Source organism: Fundulus heteroclitus, unplaced genomic scaffold (assembly GCF_011125445.2).
Source record: "Fundulus heteroclitus isolate FHET01 unplaced genomic scaffold, MU-UCD_Fhet_4.1 scaffold_68, whole genome shotgun sequence".
Classification (NCBI taxonomy): domain Eukaryota; kingdom Metazoa; phylum Chordata; class Actinopteri; order Cyprinodontiformes; family Fundulidae; genus Fundulus; species Fundulus heteroclitus.
In genome coordinates, this window is record NW_023397121.1 from 914,380 (window position 1) to 934,241 (window position 19,862).

A 19,862-nucleotide genomic window follows, 5' to 3' on the forward strand; every position below is an offset into this window, starting at 1 on the left:
AGTTACATGGAGGACATGGAGAACATGGAGGACATGGAGAACATGGAGAACATGGAGGACATGGAGAACATGGAGGACATGAAGAACATGGAAAACATGGAGAACATGGAGAACATGGAGGACATGGAGAACATGGAGGACATGAAGAACATGGAAAACATGGAGAACATGGAGAACATGGAAAACATGGAGAACATGGAGGACATGGAGAACATGGAGGACATGGAGAACATGGGGGACATGGAGGACAGTGCTGCTCTGTCCCTGCGTCCTGCAGAGGGACTTTCCCAGAATCCTCCTGACTCCCTGATGCTCGCCGTAGGCGCCGTGGGTCAGCTGTCAGCGGTTCCGTCACGCAGAGCCGACCCAACAGACGCTCCATTCTCCCCCTTTGGTCTCAGATAATCGGTTCTGACCCGGTTCACTGTGGAACCACCCACTGGAGGCCCACTGCTGCTGCTGCCAGTCGTGGAACGTGGAACTGGACGTCAGGAGGAGTGGGGAGGTGGACCTCCTGGTGGGAGCGTGTTATAGAACCAGGTTCTGACCCGTTGGACCAGAACTAAAGGCATCGCTGAGCAGAGGATGGAGACCCTGGAGGGGGGGGGGGGGGGGGGGGGGGTACTGTAAAGAACCTGTTAGCAGGTTCTGATGAAGTCAGAGGGTCTCTAGATGTGCTCCTTTATGTAATGAGTTAAATGATTATTATTATTATTATTAATCTTTTATTATTATTATCAGTTCTGGCTGCAGGGAGTTATTATTCTTTATTAATGAGTTAAATGATTATTATTCTTTTATTATTATTATTATTTTATTATTATTATCAGTTCTGGCTGCAGGGAGTTATTATTCTTTATTAATGAGTTAAATGATTATTATTTATTATTATTTATTATTATTCTTTTATTATTATTATTATTATTATTATTATTATTATTATTTTATTATTATCATCAATTCTGGCTGCAGGGAGTTATTATTCTTTATTAATGAGTTAAATGATTATTGTTATTTTATTATTATGATTTTATTATTATTATTATATTATTATTATTTTGTTATAATTATTATTTTATTATTATTATTATATTATTATTATTATTATGATCAGTTCTGGCTGCAGGGAGTTATTATTCTTTTTTTAATGAGTTAAATTATTATTGTTCTTTTATTATTATTATTATTATTATTATTATTATTATTATTATTATTATTGTGCGGTTCCATGCAGATCTCTGCATCCCATAAACCCCTGAAACCCTGGTGGACAGGAGCTTTGTTCTCTGATAAGAACGCTGAGGTTCTGGCTCCAGCCTGCTCTGCAGAACCAGAACCAGAACCAGACATGGAGAAGCAGCATTTAGTTCCTCTGCTCCACTGATCTGGAACAAACTTCCAGAAAACTGGAAAAGTGCTGAAAGCCTGAGTTCCTTTAAATCAAGATTAAAAATATATTAGTTCAGGATTTTAACTGTTCTAGTTAAACTGTTCTACTGAAACATTATTAGTTTAACTTTGTAGTCCAGCTGTTTTTAATGTTTGCTTTTAGTTTCTATTCTCCCATGTTTTATTTGTTTGTTTCTACATTTTATTCCTACTTGCTTTTATTCTGTTTTATTTTCCTATATTTAAATCATGTAAAGCAGTTTGCATCGTCTCTGTACTGAATTGTCTTATATAAATAAACTCGCCTTGCCTTGATGCACCCAGAAGATGTATGCTGGGGCCAGAGGAGCGGCGTTGAACCAGCAACCTGCCTCTGACCCCTGATCACTTTTATTTCTGCAGAAATAAGCAGAACTTGTGTCTATTTAGCAGCTGGAGGCCTCCTGGGTTTTATTCATAGAACCTGTCTAATATTGTCTATGTTAGTTAATTTATCTTTGTTTAGCAGATTTCTGACATTGTCTGCTTCCTTCTGTTTGAATTAAAACTTTATTATAGAAGTGTGACGTGTTTTCTCATTTATTCCTCTGCTTTGATGATGAGGCGTCTGTGTTTATGTCATCGATTATTGTTTTTATGTCCTGACAGTTCATGTTTAAGGAGGTTTGAGCTGACCTTCCTGCCCCCTTTATGCCATTTTTAGGGTTTTTAATGTGAGTTTAATGATGCAGTGATCTGGAAGAGTTCATGTTTCATTTCTGAAACCAATATCAAGTCTAGATTTTGCTTTTCCATCAGGTTTAAACCAGGTGAAAATCGTGTAAAAAATAAAAGAAAACTAGGATTTAGAAGTTTTAGCAGCCTTCATCCACTCCCATTCTAAAGTCTCTCCTCAAAATAAAGTTATACTTTAAATATCTTTGAGATAAATCTTTTAAAACATTACTGGGCTATGTACTCAGGTCCCTGTAAATATTTCCTAAAATCAACGATCCATCATTCATTTTATTATCCAGCAGTATAGCGACCCCTGCTGACCGCTTTATGCCACGACTACAATAAACCTCATGTTTGTTCCTGAAGAAGAGAAAATTCTGCTTTTTCCTTTTTAAACACAAATAATGTTGCATTTTGTTTTATAGAGTCACTTAAACCCCTAAGAGTGACGGATTAAAATAAAATAGAGTAAAGGTTTGAAGTTTTAAACTGGCTAAGCTACGACCGTTTGGTTTTAACCAGCATTAGAGATGATTGTTTTTCCTGGTACTGAACGGTGCTAAAAAATAAAGAGCAGTCAGTTAAAAGTCTTAACAAAAAAAAAGCAAAGTGAAGCATAAACGGAGGCAGGAACGCAGGTTTGGATGCTAAATGCTAGCAAGGCTGTCTGAGAGCTGCCTGTTTTCTGAACATTTGTGTACTCTTCTTCTTTCAGCTCCTTCTTTTCCTCGGCACGTCAGGGAATGACGCTCTGAACGTCTTTCACTTTGGTTTCCTGTTATTTGATATCAGCGCCGTTAAGTTTAGCAATGCTAGCTACCATTGCTCTGCGCAGGTATCAGTGTTAGCCGTTGGTTTTCCAGCAGTTTAGCTATGCTAGCTACCGTTACTCCGCGCATGTATCATTGCTAGCCGTTGGTTTTCCAGCAGTTTAGCTATGCTAGCTACCATTGCTCGGCACAGGTATCAATGCTAGCCAGCAGCCCCAACCAGGTTCTGTTTGATTGGTTCTGGTCTGATTTGGGCTGAATAGGTGGCGCCGTTCATTTGGGAGGATTTTTCCTCGTACCGGAGCCGCTAACAGACGTTTCCGTCGATGTGTAGCCGTGTTCAGTCGGGCTAGCTTGACTCCTCACATCTGATGATGGCGCTAACAGACATGCTAGCCAAAACATAAAAGACAGACATCGATGGGTCTATTTCTGGATGAAAATCAGGCTCAAACAGGATTCTTGGAGTTTTATTTAATTCATGAACAATTGTCAACATGGAGTTCCCAGGTTTCCTTGTGGATGAGGTTCAGGAGAACATAAGCGAGTAACAGCAGCCGATACGATGGGCGATGAAGACGTTCCCAGAACCACGCAGCAGTCCAGCTCAGTCAGCCAGGAGTCAGTGAGATGATCCGGGCTTCAGATCTTCAGGTTCCTCTGCTACACCCGCACAGACCAGGGGGTGAAGGTCCCCGGCTGGGCAGGAGGACACTGAGGAAACCAGCAGAGACTCAGAATCAGACCAGCTGTTCGTGTCTGAGACGGATCACAGGGTGTTTCTGGTCGTTTTCGTACCAGTTTGGTGAATCGGTCGCAGCAGGCGGTCCGGATCCTTTCTGCAGAAGCTGGGCTGTCCAGCCTGAAAGGTCCGGTCGTTCCTGACTCCGCCCGGGCAGCTCTGACGGCGTCTTTGATGGCGTAGAAAACCGACGAGGCGAGGAAGAGAGGAGGCTCGCCCACCGCCTGCGTGAGACAAGATGCGTTTAAAGGTCCCTAAGTGAGAGCAGGGCTGCTTCTGCGGTCAGCGGTTACCTTGGAGGCAAAGATGGCCTTATCGTTGGGAGCGTCACGGAGCAGCGACACAGTGAGCTGAGTGGGGATGTCACCAAAGGCTGGAATCTTGTAGGACCCCGGTCCCCGAGTGAGCAGGACCCCCCGGGGGGAATAATGGAGCTCCTCCAGGGTGAAGAGGCCCAGACCCTGCATGAAGCCCCCCTCAACCTGCACCCAGACGGCAGCATTTAGACCTGAAGAGGCTGAGAGAGGAACGGGCCGACGGTTAAACGACTGACCTGTCCGACGTCGATGGCTGGGTTCAGGCTGTGACCTACGTCCATCACTATGGTGGTGCTCAGGTTCTGCCACAGACAATGTGTGGAATAACTTTAAAAGGTCTTCAGCTAATAACAAGCAAATGGAAACGATGACATTGGGCCCAAATACACACCCTTGTGGACCACCCCTAGGAGAATTTACCCCCTTTAGGGGAGTTGATGGGTTTGGTTGGTGCATACCTTGTGAGCTCCAGTCAGACAATCGATCTCCACCTCTGAACAAGCCACTCCGTAGCTGTAGTAGTTGAAAGCTCTGCCTGAGTTCGTGTCGAAGTCGTAACCCAGATCTGGAGTCCTGAGGGACAGGGAGGAGACCCGTGAGGCTCCTTCAGGCGGGTTGAACACATTAAAGCAATAAGTCTGGAAGCTCACCTGTAAAAGCCGTTAGCACTGAGGTTGACTCTGTCCAGGTAAGCTGCCTTCACCTAGAAACCACAAACCAACACGGAGAATCACGCTGATGTCTGATCGGGAGAAGATCCCAGATGTTTAGCTCATTTCATTGGTCTAGTGTCTAGAAAGAGTGAAACAGCAATACACCCAGGCGGAGTGACCACAGCTACCATCCTTGGTTCTGCTCACCCAGTCCTCCCAGGATCCTTTGGGGTTCTGGGTCCTGTACGGCTCCAGGCGCTTCAGCAGAGTCTGGCAGGCATTCAGGACGGCCGCCCCGTTGAGGTCGGAGGACGCGGACGCGGCGGTGGGGCTGGTGTTGGCCACGGTGTTGGTGCTGGTCTCAGAGACGTAGATCCTGGCACAGGGGATGCCCAGAACCCTGCTGGCCACCTGGAGACAGGCCAGCATCATCTTCAGCCGCTGTGGACGTTATAACGTCTACTACTGTTCAGCGGACGTTATCCTCTAACAAACTATAATTTAATGCTTTGTTTTATTACAGGACGTTGCTGTTCATTTAATGGCCAGAAGGGGGAGCAGTTCCTTCTAAAACGAGGTCAAGTCAACCACTGAGAACAAGTAATGAGCTATTTGAAGACAGGAAGGTATTAAGGAGCAGTTTTTATTTCAGTTTGGACCTGGACCATCTTGGTGTGGAGTCCCTGTCCCATCTCGGTCCCTCCATGAGTCAACAGCACAGAACCGTCCCTGTAGATGTGAACCAGAGCCCCGGCCTGAAGACCGAGAACACAGCGAGACAAACCACTTAGATCCCACAGAGAACAGTTTACACCTCCAGCTGATCGGTTTTCTGTTGAGCAAACCTGATTGAGGAAGGTGGCCGTGAAGCTGATGCCGAACTTGGTGGGCACCACCGCGAGTCCTCGTTTGGTCCACCGGTTCTGTCTGGAAACACAAAACCCTCCTCATGGATCAGCTATCACTCCGTTTATGATGCGTTTTTTATCTGCACTCATTAAACACACAACGACTAGTTAAACAGGTTGATCAGTCGAACAAACAGCAAACTAGAGTCGTTTTGTTGCCGCTATAGCGATCTGCTAGTATCTGACCCAACTTTTTACAGTGGCTTTTCGTCTAAAGGTGGCTGTTTAGTTCCTTTTCATTTTTACCTGATTGTCAAGAAACCTTCCAAGATGTACCTGATCAACTGCCGGTCGCCCTCTAGAGTAACCTTTCAGCTCTAAAGGTCAAAGGTCAGTTAGCCCCCTTCAGAAGTCTACTGAAGGAAGACGATAAAGGGCTTTCCTTCCCAGGAGGTTAAAACCAGTCCGGTTGTTGTTCTTGCCTAGTACACCTCCTGTCAGCTGGACCTGAAACTTTCCTTCACCTTAATTAGCAAAGAGTGTCTTTACCTGTTAAAAAGGTCAGCAGCAGCTCGCCGTCTCTCGTACTCGGACCTTGAGAGACACTCGTCCCAGCAGCGGTCCAGTGTGACCCCGTGCAGGATCTGGTTGTAGGGCGTCGACTCGCCCTCCAGGTACAGGTTCAACCGTCGCACCTGCAGGATGAAGAGGCACTCTGATTGGCTGCTCCTACGCCAAGTTCAGATGCTCGTTTATTCATCTACTGACCTCCTCAGCAGAGCGGCCCAAGCAATGAGCCACGTCTGTGATCCAGTTCTCAGCAACCATCATGCCTTGGGGCCCTCCAAAGCCCCTGAAGGCCGTGTTGGAGGGCAGGTTGGTGCGGCATATGAAGCCTTGGCCGCGCACGTTGGGTATAGAGTATGAGTTTTCCATGTGAAACAGAGCCCGCTCCATGATCTGAACGATTACAGAAAACCAAATTATCATCAGCGTACGGCGTGATCCAATGTAGGGGAATCCTGGCTTTGGATGCCACTCACTGCTTGAGAGAGGTCCATGGAGTTTCCAGCGTTACTGTAGAACGTCACATCCAGAGCCACCACCTTTCCAGTCTGGAGGAACCCCACCTGGAACAGAAAACAAGGCCTGAAGCTACACCCCCAACAGCTCTGCCTCCGTCCAGAGCACAGGTGAACTCAGGGGGTCTGTGTACTTTGTATTTTCCATAGAACGGGTGTCGGCCTCCAGTGATCAACATGTCCTCGTCTCTGTCCAGCATACACCTGACAGGTCGCTTCAGCCTGAAAGACACAACCCTCTTTAAATCCTCCTAGGTTCAGAGTTTCAGTCTAACACCAGGGTACACTTACTTATCTGCTGCCACAGCAACAACGGTGGACAACACGGAGGTTCTGCTTTCTTTGCCTCCAAACCCTCCGCCCATCCTCTTAACTCGTACCAGCACCCGGTTTGCTGGGACCCCCAGGGCCTTTGCTACAAAGGCCTGAGGAAGACAGACAGGGACGGGTCAGGTTCTATGCCCGCATGGTTCTGGTTTGGCAATACGTTTCATTATGTTCTGGTGTTACAGGTCGTCTCAATCAAAGGAAAGTGGACCAAAATTAAACTTTAACTTTCAGTGCGTAATCGGTCTTGGACGTTAATTAACTACTCTTCAACGTGATTTTCCAGGTTCTGAGTTACCTGGGAATCAGACGGTGATTGGCTTGATATAAAGAGCTCCATTTCTCCGTCCTCTCGGGGAACAGCTAGCGTGACATTTGTCTCCAGGTAGAAATGCTCCTGGCCTCCAATATGGATCTCACCTGGGAGACAGTTGTGGACTCGTTAGTGTCTGATTGACCGGCTCAGACAGGTGGAGAGGCACCGCCCTACCGTCCAGGATGTGGTCAGCTTGCTTAAAGCCTGCTTCCAGGTCTCCGCTCTGGATGGTTCTGATTGGCTTGTAGAAGGACTGAGCGACGATGGCTTCCTGCAGGAGAAGCACAGTGAAGGTTAGACTTCACGTCTTCAGCGAGGTCCCTCCTGAGCTGCTCAGGTGTTTCTGGTCTTACCTGGATGGTGATAACTGGCTCCAGCTCTTCATACTGGATCTTCACAGCTTTGGCAGCTCTCTGAGCATGAAGCTGGGTGTCGGCCACCACAGCACCAACGATGTGACCCACACAGGTCACCTACAAAATAAACGGACAAGTCTCTAACCCAACCCTGACAAAGCCCCGCGGTTGGTCGGCCCAACAGAAACTTACCTGGCCGTCAGCAAACACGGTCTCGTCTTGTCTCATACCGGTTACGTTGCTGCCGGGAACATCGCTGGCAAAGAGACAGCAGACGACTCCAGGAGACCGCTCTGCTGCTGCTGTGTCCACAGAGCTGCAACAAACGCACCGCAGGTGAGACTGGACAGGTGTGTGAGAATGGACAGGTGTGTGATGCTGGACAGGTGTGAGAGACTGGACAGGTGTATGATTCTGTCCATGTGTGAGAGACTGGACAGGTGTGAGAGACTGTCCAGGTGTGAGAGACTGGACAGGTGTGTGAGACTGGACAGGTGTGAGAGACTGTCCAGGTGTGTGAGGCTGTCCAGGTGTGTAAGACTGGACAGGTGTGTGATACTGTCCAGGTGTGTGAGGCTGTCCAGGTGTGTGAGGCTGTCCAGGTGTGTAAGACTGGACAGGTGTGTGAGGCTGTCCAGGTGTGTGAGGCTGTCCAGATGTGTGATTCTGTCCAGGTGTGTAAGACTGGACAGGTGTGAGAGACTGTCCAGGTGTGTGAGGCTGTCCAGGTGTGTAAGACTGGACAGGTGTGTGATACTGTCCAGGTGTGTGAGGCTGTCCAGGTGTGTGAGGCTGTCCAGGTGTGTAAGACTGGACAGGTGTGTGAGGATGTCCAGGTGTGTGAGGCTGTCCAGGTGTGTGAGGCTGTCCAGATGTGTGATTCTGTCCAGGTGTGTAAGACTGGACAGGTGTGTGATGCTGGACAGGTGTGTGAGACTGTCCAGGTGTGTGAGACTGGACAGGTGTGTGAGACTGTCCAGGTGTGTGATACTGTCCAGGTGTGTGAGGCTGTCCAGGTGTGTGAGACTGTCCAGGTGTGTAAGACGTGTGATGCTGGACAGGTGTGTGAGACTGTCCAGGTGTGTGAGACTGGACAGGTGTGTGAGACTGTCCAGGTGTGTGATACTGTCCAGGTGTGTGAGGCTGTCCAGGTGTGTGAGACTGTCCAGGTGTGTAAGACGTGTGATGCTGGACAGGTGTGTGAGGCTGTCCAGGTGTGTGAGGCTGTCCAGGTGTGTAAGACGTGTGATGCTGGACAGGTGTGTGATTCTGTCCAGGTGTGTGAGACTGGACAGGTGTGTGAGGCTGGACAGGTGTGTGATGCTGTACAGGTGTGTGATGCTGGACAGGTGTGTGAGACTGTACAGGTGTGTGATGCTGGACAGGTGTGTGAGACTGGACAGGTGTGTGAGACTGTCCAGGTGTGTGAGAATGGACAGGTGTGTGAGACTGGACAGGTGTGTGAGACTGTCCAGGTGTGTGATGCTGTCCAGGTGTGTAAGACTGTACAGGTGTGTGAGACTGTACAGGTGTGTGATGCTGGACAGGTGTGTGAGACTGTACAGGTGTGTGATGCTGGACAGGTGTGTGAGACTGGACAGGTGTGTGAGACTGTCCAGGTGTGTGAGAATGGACAGGTGTGTGAGGCTGGACAGGTGTGTGAGACTGTACAGGTGTGTGATGCTGGACAGGTGTGTGAGACTGGACAGGTGTGTGAGACTGTCCAGGTGTGTGATGCTGTCCAGGTGTGTAAGACTGTACAGGTGTGTGAGACTGTACAGGTGTGTGATGCTGTCCAGGTGTGTGATGCTGGACAGGTGTGTGAGACTGTACAGGTGTGTGATGCTGGACAGGTGTGTGATGCTGGACAGGTGTGTCTGAAGTATGCCTTACAGTATCCTAGCATGAGCCTTGGTGCTGGTGATGAGGGCCAGGTAGAGCTCGTTCTCGTAGAGAGGCACATCGTCACAGTACACCGCCTCACCTGTGGCCTGCTTCAGGGCTGACAGGTGCATTATGGGACGGCCGACCACATCCCCCAGGCTCTGGCCCTCTGGCACTGCCTGCAGGCGGAGCAGAGAATTACGCTCCAGGACAGCTAAGGTGTCTGTCTCCCTGGTGGAGGTGTGTTTGCTGTACCTGGTAGACCTGGACGCTGGACGGTGTCTCTGGACGGTAGACCTCTGTGGCACTAAGACACTCTGAGCTCACCTCCTGCACGCTGAGACCCTGGTAGAGCAACGAGGCAGTTGTCTTTAAAGGTAGTCTGAGCTTAGTCTGGTCAGTCGTGGAGCTCCATGAGACAAACCTGCAGCCTGAGCTTCTGCAGAACCCTCAGGTAGAACTTGTAGAAGAGGCTCAGGGTGAGGGTCCGCCGGTACGAGACCATGCCACCAGGTGCAGAGGGGTCCAGGCTCATCTCCTCAGCCAACAAGGAGCAAGCCTCCTGGAGAAGCTCCTCCCCCCACTGCCTGATTGACACAGCGTATTGTTGCCTCTGGTCTTCCTCTAACGGGTTAAACCTCACAGATAACCTTTACCTTCCCAGCAGTCTGTCTGCCGTCCTCCTGGCCAGCACCGTCACCGGCGCCATGCCGCCAAAACTCAGCCTCAGGTCTTTAACCACATCAGTCCCAGGAGAGAAGGTGACGCTCATGGCCGCGGTCACGATGCTGATGTCATCCTCACGGCGAGGGGACTGTTTGAAGGCTGAGATGAACTGACTCTGTGGCGACACACAGAAGGTAGTTGGTGGATGAAAGGAGACAGAGGAGGCGTCTGGTTATAGCTGGAGGTCACGTCAAGATGTTTCCTGACAGTTTAACGTGGTCCAACGTGGTCCAACGTGGTCCAACGTGTGTTCATAGGTTACGACACACAACTTCACGGCAGTCTGGGGACTTCAGCAGCTGTTAGCTTGGCGAGGGACACGGGTTATGATGTCACACCTACCTTCTGGCTGTATGGGATGTGAATGGAGAGCAGGATCTCCTGAGGTTCTACAGCTGTCTTCCTGTAACCTGTGAAGAAGCTGTCATCCATGAGGACCTCCCGACTGCCATCTAGAGGATGGAGAGGTGAAAGGTCAGAACGATGATGCAGTCATAGTCTTCATCAAAGACAAAGCAGGACTGGACAGGTGTGTGATGCTGTCCAGGTGTGTGCATGGAGCCGCACGGACTCCCTGTGGAGCTCTTCTGTTTGGTTTTATCGGTGTTCAGAGTCACAGGGAGGGGTTTGGCTCATCATCTGCTAAGCTCTCTGAAGGTCCACCACAGCATCTCAGTCCGGCTGATGGTCCACTCAGAGACGGCAACATCTCCGAGACCTGTAGCTGCAAAACACGCCATTCCCCTGGGTTTAACAGCTGGTCTGCTGTGTCATGGTCCTGTACATCAGGGTCCTGTTTATCATGGTTCTGTCCATCTTGGTTCTGTCCATCTTGGTTCTGGAAAGAAGAGACTTTCTCCTTCAACCCTTCCAGCAGCCAGACTGGTTCAGGGTCATGACCTTTAACCTTTGACCTGCTAACTGAGGCCTGTAGAGTCTGAGGTGGTCTCATTTCTCTGATCTTGGGCTGAACCTGCTGGACGTCCATCCTGGAAGGCTGGAAGCTGCTGAGATGTTCTCCTCCTGGAATTATGTTCATCTCTGCAGGATGATGGATTTCAGGTCTGGAGATGACCTTTGAACCCTCTGCAGGAAGATGGACTTCAGGGCAGCAGTTGCTGCTGTGAGGTCACTGCTGAGGATTTTCCACCCTGGCATTCTGCTAACACACCCCTGGATGCTTTAGAGCAGCGAAGCCACAAAACTGCTGATCTACAGAGGTGTCCCACACATGATGATGAGTTAATCAGGGGCTTTAAGTTCCAGCAGCTACCTTGTTCCCTCTTAGACCCCAGCAGAAAGAGCAAAGGTATCTCTGGAGATGAATGTGTCTCTACTGTTAATCATCAGTTCTAGCTGAATTACCGGTGAACCTTGTTCCTCGTTTAACTGGAGCTCACGTGCCTCAAGTTCAAGGAACATCAAAAGCTCTGTGTTGCACAAGCTCTGATGAAAACTTATATAACCGGCTGTTTACAGGCAGAAAGACGTCCGTTTTGGACTGCTGATGAAAGGTCAGTCCAGCTCCTGTCCCAGGTAAACACCCAGAGACAGCGTGACCTGAGTGCTGTAACTCTACCATGGCTGTATATTCACAGCTATCATGAATAACAGCTTCTTCACAGGTTACAGTCCTGTTAATATAAAGCTCAGACACAGAAGCCGTCCTGACAGAGAGAAGAAGCGCTACCTTTGTCCATCAGCGTGAGTTTACAGCCCGCTGCCATAAAAACGGGGTTGAGGTCAGATATGGGACTGGCTGTCATGATGTTTCCGCCCACAGCCTGAAAACACAACAGCACCACTTAGACAAACCATTTATCACAGCGTAGTGTTTTAATGATGTGAGCAAAGCTTCATTTCCCTGAGTCACCAAACCACCTCCTGGTGGATAGTGGGTTAGGGTAAACCCAGGTTCTGCAGGTTCTGCTCACTCCTACTCAACCCAAATGCTTCAGTTTCTTCAGTGTCTGTCCTGGGAAAGGCCTCTTTTAGGTGGAGAAGACCTAATGGACTGCACCTCAGGCTCTGTGCACCCATAGGGACATCAGCTTTGGTACAGAAGCTGAATGGTACCAGTTGGTACCAGACGTTTGGTACCGACTGGTAGAGAAGCTGAATGGTACCAGTTGGTACCAGAGGTTTGGATAAGCTGATGGTACCAGTCGTGGTAGAAAAGCTGATTGGTACCAGTTGGTCCTAGATGTTTGGTATCAACAGGTAAAGAAGCTGAATGGTACCAGTTGGTACCAGACATTTGGTACCGACTGGTAGAGTAGCTGATTGGTACCAGTCGTGGTAGAGTAGCTGATTGGTACCAGTCGTGGTAGAGATGCTGACTGGTACCAGTCGTGGTAGAGAAGCTGACTGGTACCAGTCGTGGTAGAGAAGCTGATTGGTACCAGTGGGGGTAGAGAAGCTGACTGGTACCAGTTGGTACCAGACGTTTAGTACCGACTGGTAGAGTAGCTGACTGGTACCAGTCGGGGTAGAGAAGCTGACTGGAACTAACTGGTAGAGAAGCTGACTGGTACCAGTCGTGGTAGAGAAGCTGACTGGTACCAGTCGAGGCAGAGATGCTGACTGGTACCAGTCGTGGTAGAGAAGCTGATTGGTACCAGTCGAGGTAGAGAAGCTGACTGGTACCAGTCGAGGCAGAGATGCTGACTGGTACCAGTCGTGGTAGAGAAGCTGATTGGTACCAGTCGTGGTAGAGAAGCTGATTGGTACCAGTCGGGGTAGAGTAGCTGACTGGTACCAGTCGTGGTAGAGCAGCTGAATGGTACCAGTCGAGGCAGAGAAGCTGACTGGTACCAGTCGGTACCAAACGGTACCAGACGGCCCACAGGCTGAATCAGGGACTCACAGCCACGTTGCGGATCTGCTGTCCAGCAAACCACTGCAGCTGCTCCAGGACTGCCTGGAAGACCTCGGTCTGATGAGGAGGAAGACTCTGCACCGCCTTCCTCAGCACTGCCCCCATGTGGCTGAGAGTGCATGCTGCACCAAACACGATACCTGCAGAGGCAGACCAGAGACAACGTTTATTCACGTCTTCTGCTGTCTGCTTGGAAGTTGTGGTTAGAAACCAAGGCCATCATGCCGTTGTGTCTCTGCTGTGGTTCTTCAGGTTCTGCAGGAACGCAGTAACTCACCGTCTTCAGTGTGAGTCACTGCATTCAGCTCAGCGATGGAACCTGGAGCCAGGACCACTGGGTACGCCATGTTTTTAAATTTGACTTCAATGCCTGTAACAGAGGACAGATCGCATGATGGATGATGGATGGATGGATGGATGGGTGGATGGATGGATGGATGGATGGATGGACAGACAGATGGATGAACGGATGAACAGACAGATGGATGAACAGATGAACAGACGGATGGATGAACAGATGAACGGATGAACAGACGGATGGGTGGAGGTGGAGCAGCCACCCACTCACTCACCCACTTCAGTGTTCCCCACCACCACTCGGGCGTCTGGATGTTTCCACTTCAGGAGCAGAAACTCATGCAGACTGTCCGGCTGCAGCCATGTTGTCCGTTCTCCACGGAACCGGAGAGAACGAGACGATTCTCCACATTTAGACAAACTCTGTGGGAGCAGAACAGGAGGAACGTTTCAGAAATCAGACACATCTTCACATGAAGAGGCCAGCGGTGTATGACAGCAACAAGTCTACACAACCACAGGTAGAAAGGACCCCACAGCAGTTATTATTATTATTATTACTCCTGTTCCCTGGTCATTAAATGAAAACTGATGTTTGACTCTATGCTGATGATAGTCTGGTCTAAATGTAACACATTAATGGTTTTCAGCCTGGTTGGGACCCCCACAGCAGTTATTATTGCTCCTGTTCCCTGGTCATTAAATGAAAACCAACGTTTGACTCTATGCTGATGATAGTCTGGTCTATATGTAACACATTAATGGTTTTCAGCCTGGTTGGGACCCCCACAGCAGTTATTATTATTATTATTGCTCCTGTTCCCTGGTCGTTAAATGAAAACTGATGTTTGACTGTATGGTGATTATAGTCTGGTCTAAATGTAACACATTAATGGTTAGGACACTTCTCTGAAGCCCTGCAGCATTCTGCTGCTGCGTACCATGAGTTCAGGAGGGAAGATGACTTCCTGCGTTGGGTCATAAGGCTCAAAGTCTGCGGTGTTGTAGAGAGATGTGGCCTCCTGTGCAATAAAGTACATGTTACTGCCTCAAACATGCTGACCAAAGCTACAATTTACCGCTGTTATTTGCTTTTAGTGAGGCTTACCTCAGAGCCGTCCTTTGAGTTTTGGAGCCCTCCGTTCCCATTGGTCATACAGCAGCCATCTTTCCCTTTGCCTCCACAACAGCCGCCATCCTAGAGGAACAAAGGCCATCTGTGACTGGGTGGACCACCATTATCTCTGTGTGGACACCAGTGTCAGTATTCACACACAACCCTCAGGCTAAAAGGAGCTCTTTGTGACGTCATTTTAGCAACAAATCTTTTTTTCTTAGAATTTTATATTAAAAAAGTTATGTAAAAGTTATTCTCAAAGCATATCAGGCCTTCAGACAGCTGATAATGTGACAAATGTTATAAGTGAGGAGGAATTTTAGCTAGGCTCAGAGTGTCTGAAGCAGGAAGATGGAGGAAACAGAGAGAGCTGATTGGCTGATCCACCATTTAAACAGAGAGAGCTGATTGGCTGATCCACCATTTAAACAGAGAGAGCTGATTGGCTGATCCACCATTTAAACAGAGAGAGCTGATTGGCTGATCCACCACCTGAACAGCGGAGGAAGTGAGCTCATTAACTTCTTTAACAATAAGTTATTAATATGTAGATAAATAAACTTTATTACCCCATAGAGGGAAATGAATTAGATTCAGCACCCCGACGGGTTAAATGCACAGCTCTAATATTGTGATTTTGTTGAGGATAAATAAATAATAGGGGAAATATGGAATAATCATGAATTAAAAGTGGAGAAATTTACAAAGAATATCAGAGGTGAGACAATATTTTCTGTATTGCCTGATCCAACAGGTTCAACAACACCTCCTCAGTAAAATAAAACTCTCTTGTCGTCTCCTTTCTCAGAGTCACTCTAAGCAGCGTCTGAAACCCTCTGAAGCTCCTAGGCAGGAATCTTAGGCTAAACTCTGAGCTCTGAGAGACTGAGGACCTTTGTGACTATGGGCCCTGGGACATGCTACTGTCTCTATATGGACCCCTGGGAGTCATTACTGTCTCTATATGGACCCCTGGGAGTCATTACTGTCTCTACAGGGACCCCTGGGAGTCATTATTGTCTCTATATGGACTCCTGGGGGTCATTACTGTCTCTATATGGACACCTGGGAGTCATTACTGTCTCTACAGGGACCCCTGGGAGTCATTATTGTCTCTATATGGACTCCTGGGGGTCATTACTGTCTCTATATGGACACCTGGGAATCATTACTGTCTCCTTATGGACACCTGGGAGTCATTACTGTCTCTATATGGACACCTGGGAATCATTACTGTCTCTATATGGACACCTGGGAATCATTACTGTCTCTATATGGACACCTGGGAGTCATTACTGTCTCCTTATGGACACCTGGGAGTCATTACTGTCTCTATATGGACACCTGGGAGTCATTACTGTCTCTATATGGACACCTGGGAATCATTACTGTCTCTATATGGACACCTGGGAGTCATTACTGTCTCTATATGGACACCTGGGAGTCATTACTGTCTCTATATGGACTCCTGGGAGTCATTACTGTCTCTATATGGACTCCTGGGAGTCATTACTGTCTCTATATGGACACCTGGGAATCATTACTGTCTCTATATGGACACCTGGGAATCATTACTGTCTCTATATGGACACCTGGGAGTCATTACTGTCTCCTTATGGACACCTGGGAGTCATTACTGTCTCTATATGGACACCTGGGAGTCATTACTGTCTCTATATGGACACCTGGGAATCATTACTGTCTATATGGACACCTGGGGGTCATTACTGTCTCTATATGGACACCTGGGGGTCATTATTGTCTCTATATGGACACCTGGGAATCATTACTGTCTCTATATGGACACCTGGGAATCATTACTGTCTCCTTATGGACACCTGGGAATCATTACTGTCTCCTTATGGACACCTGGGAATCATTACTGTCTCCTTATGGACACCTGGGACTCAGTACTGTCTCTACAGGGACTCATTACTATCTGTAGAGGGACTTCTAGGACTCAGTACTGTCTCTACAGGGACTCCTGGGTCTGTACAGGCCAGAGACTCCTGTGAGACAGCTGGTGAAGCCTAAAAAGGTGTAGAGGTGTCCTTACCACGGTGAATGTCTTGTATCCCTCCAGAATAGGTCTGTATCCAGTACAGCGGCACAGGTTTCCTGAGAGCAAAGATTGTTTTCATTAATGCAGTGAGGACAGCTCTGGCTCCATGAGGTGAGGGTAGAAGGAGAACCTTGGAAGGCCTCCTCCACGTCAGCCATGCTTGGTCTGGGGTTGTTTCTCAGCAGGGTGTACATGGACATGACGATCCCCGGCGTGCAGAACCCACACTGTGAGCCGTGGGCCCTGGCAATACGTTCCTAAACATGGACAACACGGACGTCTATCAAGGTTCAGCGGTAGATACCCAACCACAGCAGCTTCTTCACCTGAAGCAGGTGTGCCGTCTCACCTGTACAGGGTGGAGCTTCCTCGCCACGCTGCCGATCCCCTCCACGGTGGTCACGGCGACCAGGTGCAGGGAGCACAGGGGGGCGAGGCAGGCGTTGACGGCGCAGTGACTGGGCTGAGTTCAGGACAAACGTTCTCTGAGCAGCTGTGAAATCAGTTTGGGGTGTGGAGAGTCAGATGGAAGCACATGACCGAGGTCCTGCTTCTCCAGCACAGAGGAAGGATACAGCAGCCGCTGAGAGGCCGGCTGGTACCGCGACACCATGACGGTGCAGGCGCCACAGCCCCCCTCAGCACAGCCCAGCTTGGTCCCTGTCAGGCCCACTGGAAGAACACGACATGGTGAGACTAGGACTGGTGAGGAACACCGACATGGTGAGACTAGGACTGATGGGCAGTGGGACCTGGCAATAACGTTCCTAAACATGGACATTAGGACTGATGGGGAACATGGACATGGTGAGACTAGGACTGATGGGCAGTGGGACCTGGCAATACGTTCCTAAACATGGACAACATTAGGACTGATGAGGAACATGGACATGGTGAGATTAGGACTGGTGAGGAACACGACATGGTGAGATTAGGACTGGTGAGGAACACCGACATGGTGAGACTAGTGACAGAGAGCTTTCCAGCCTCAGTGTCAGGAACACTCTAACGTCCTATAAGCAACACCCCAACACACTCTATGGTCCTGATGAGGAACCCTCTGACGTCCTAATCTGGAACACTGTGAGATCCGGATGAGGAACACTCTGAGGTCCTGACCGCTGATGTTCTTCCTGTTCACCATAAAAGGCCTTTTTTCCTGCCCTGGATGTTCTGGGACTTTAGGCCCAGAGGTACTGACGTCAATCAGGAGTTGTCTAGATTGTAGACCAACTAGGACGGTTCTACCAGCCACCATTTAGAACCACATGTTCTCTCCAGGGAACCCGTACATCTCGTCCCCGTCTCTATTTGGACTCCTGGAGACGGTCCTGTCTCCAGACGGTTGTCCTGCTGAGTCTGCAGGGTTCAGTGTGTTTACCTTGACGGACGGCTGGACTGTACCTGACCTCTGACCTCTGACAGAAACCCTCCATGTCCGGTCGCCTACTTTACAGACTGAGACCCGGGTTTCCCCCTGAAGTGAAACGACACCCAGCAGTGGAACCGCCACCAGTTAAGCTGGCAGCCGGGATTTAAACCCACAACCTTCTTGTTGCAAGGCAGCAGGGAGATGGCTGGACCTTCTCCTGATTGGACCTTCGGTTCCTCTGCGTCCACCCAGCACCAGCTGAAGGGTGGGAAAACTTCTCCTTCCTGGTTACAGCTGACTCTAGGGTGCATGGACCCGCTGGTTCTGCCCGGCCAGCGGATCTTCATCCGGGCCGTTCCGGTTCTGGTTCTGGTTTTGGTCTAAAGGAACGGTTCCGGATCAAAGTGGGCTTACGTTTCCTCCTCAGGTAGGTCAGCAGCGTCGTCTCAGGGTCAGGGTTCCTCTCAACAATCTGCAAGAGGAAAGTCTCTGTTAGCATCCAGGCTCGGTTCTGAGGCCCAAACGGACCGGAGCACAGACGGAGAACCGGGTCAGAACTCAGGAACCCGTGTTCTGTTGGTATTTTCCCTGATAGTCCGGGGAAATCTGAGGCTTCACGGCAGATTCAGTCACATTTCTCCCCGGATCTCCACAGATTTAACGCCACTCAGAACCACGAGCTCAGCACACGGTTCTGATCCTCAGAACCCGGCCGGGCCAGTCGGACCCGGCAGAACATTGTCATGTTCTATTTAACAGACATGTTAAACACCATCAGAACCCGGCCGGGCCAGTTGGATCCGGCAGAACATTGTCATGTTCTATTTAACAGACATGTTAAACACCATCAGAACCCGGCCGGGCCAGTTGGACCCGGCAGAACATTGTCATGTTCTGGTTAATCACAGATATGTTAAACACCATCAGAACCCGGGTCTGATCCAGTCTTACCTTCCTTCCATTCACAAAGAAGATGAGCTCATCAGACCCGGTCCGGTTCTCAGGTCCAGTAATGGTTCTGCTGACAGAGTCCTGCGTCTCAGACCCGGTCCGGTTCTGAGTTCCAGCCATGGTTCTGCTGACAGAGTCCTGCGCTCCTCCATGCTGCGGGCTTTTAAAGATGCTCCTGGTCCCTCCTCCTCCTCTTCCTCCTCCTCTTCCTCCTCCTCCGTCCCACCAGAACCAAAGGGCCGAGGCGGCGGTCCAACTGGAGGGGAACCAGGCTGGGTGCGCGGTGAGGGCGCAGAACCCGGGCAGAACTTTGATCATAAACTTCTTACACGCCTCTGCAGGCTAATCATTCACAGCCACAGGGGTCAAAGGTCGTGAGGAGGTACAGTACGGTTACGTAACTGAGGAGGCGTGAGATCACGCTGCCGCCATGACGGGTCTGACAGAACCAGGCCTGCTGCTAAATTAATCACACCCCCCCCCCCCCCCCCCATCCCAATGGCTGTTCCCCATCAGGTGTTGATGGTACCAGATCTTAAACGTCTCTAGGAACCAGCTCAGATCCACCTGGTCCCATCATTTCAATCAGAATGAAGAGCAGACTTTGACTAGACCACTCAGACAGCGGTTCTGTGGTGGAGCAGCTGGTGTGTTCTGGGTAATTATTCTGCTGCAGAACCCTGGTGTTCTCACAGCCTGGTGCTCGGACCTTCTCCTTCAGGGTCTTCTGCCGCAGAGCAGAAAGTCGTCCAGGTCCTGGAGCAGCGATGCAGCCCAGACCATCATTCTGCCACCACCCTGCCTGACTGAAGGTCTCATGTTCTGGTTCTGAGGAGCAGAACACGTTCTGCCACCACCCTGCCTGACTGAAGGTCTCATGTTCTGGTTCTGAGGAGCAGGACACGTTCTGCCACCACCCTGCCTGACTGAAGGCCTCATGTTCTGGTTCTGAGGAGCAGGACACGTTCTGCCACCGCCCTGCCTGACTGAAGGTCTCATGTTCTGGTTCTGAGGAGCAGGACACGTTCTGCCACCACCCTGCCTGACTGTGGGCCTCA

The 19,862-nt window shown here is 49.6% G+C and overlaps 1 protein-coding gene across 1 annotated transcript; it reads right to left on the bottom strand.

The window, feature by feature from the left end:
* Positions 1–3,330: 3,330 nt before the first annotated feature.
* On the bottom strand, positions 3,331–19,269 carry xdh (xanthine dehydrogenase). Its single transcript, XM_036133855.1, has 35 exons — positions 18,805–19,269; positions 18,268–18,325; positions 17,057–17,153; positions 16,831–16,939; positions 16,612–16,738; positions 16,476–16,537; positions 14,411–14,500; positions 14,244–14,324; positions 13,578–13,725; positions 13,283–13,375; positions 12,994–13,145; positions 11,818–11,911; positions 10,470–10,579; positions 10,058–10,242; positions 9,826–9,988; positions 9,657–9,746; positions 9,411–9,580; positions 7,710–7,833; positions 7,515–7,634; positions 7,336–7,432; positions 7,144–7,265; positions 6,810–6,943; positions 6,653–6,740; positions 6,480–6,566; positions 6,205–6,396; positions 5,986–6,131; positions 5,434–5,515; positions 5,248–5,343; positions 4,796–4,999; positions 4,586–4,638; positions 4,394–4,508; positions 4,172–4,237; positions 3,912–4,100; positions 3,675–3,842; positions 3,331–3,590 (listed from the first exon to the last, which is right to left on the bottom strand). Exons 1-35 carry the CDS (start codon positions 19,120–19,122, stop codon positions 3,540–3,542), a joined length of 4,281 nt encoding a protein of 1,426 aa, XP_035989748.1. The 5' UTR covers positions 19,123–19,269; the 3' UTR covers positions 3,331–3,539.
* Positions 19,270–19,862: the final 593 nt, after the last annotated feature.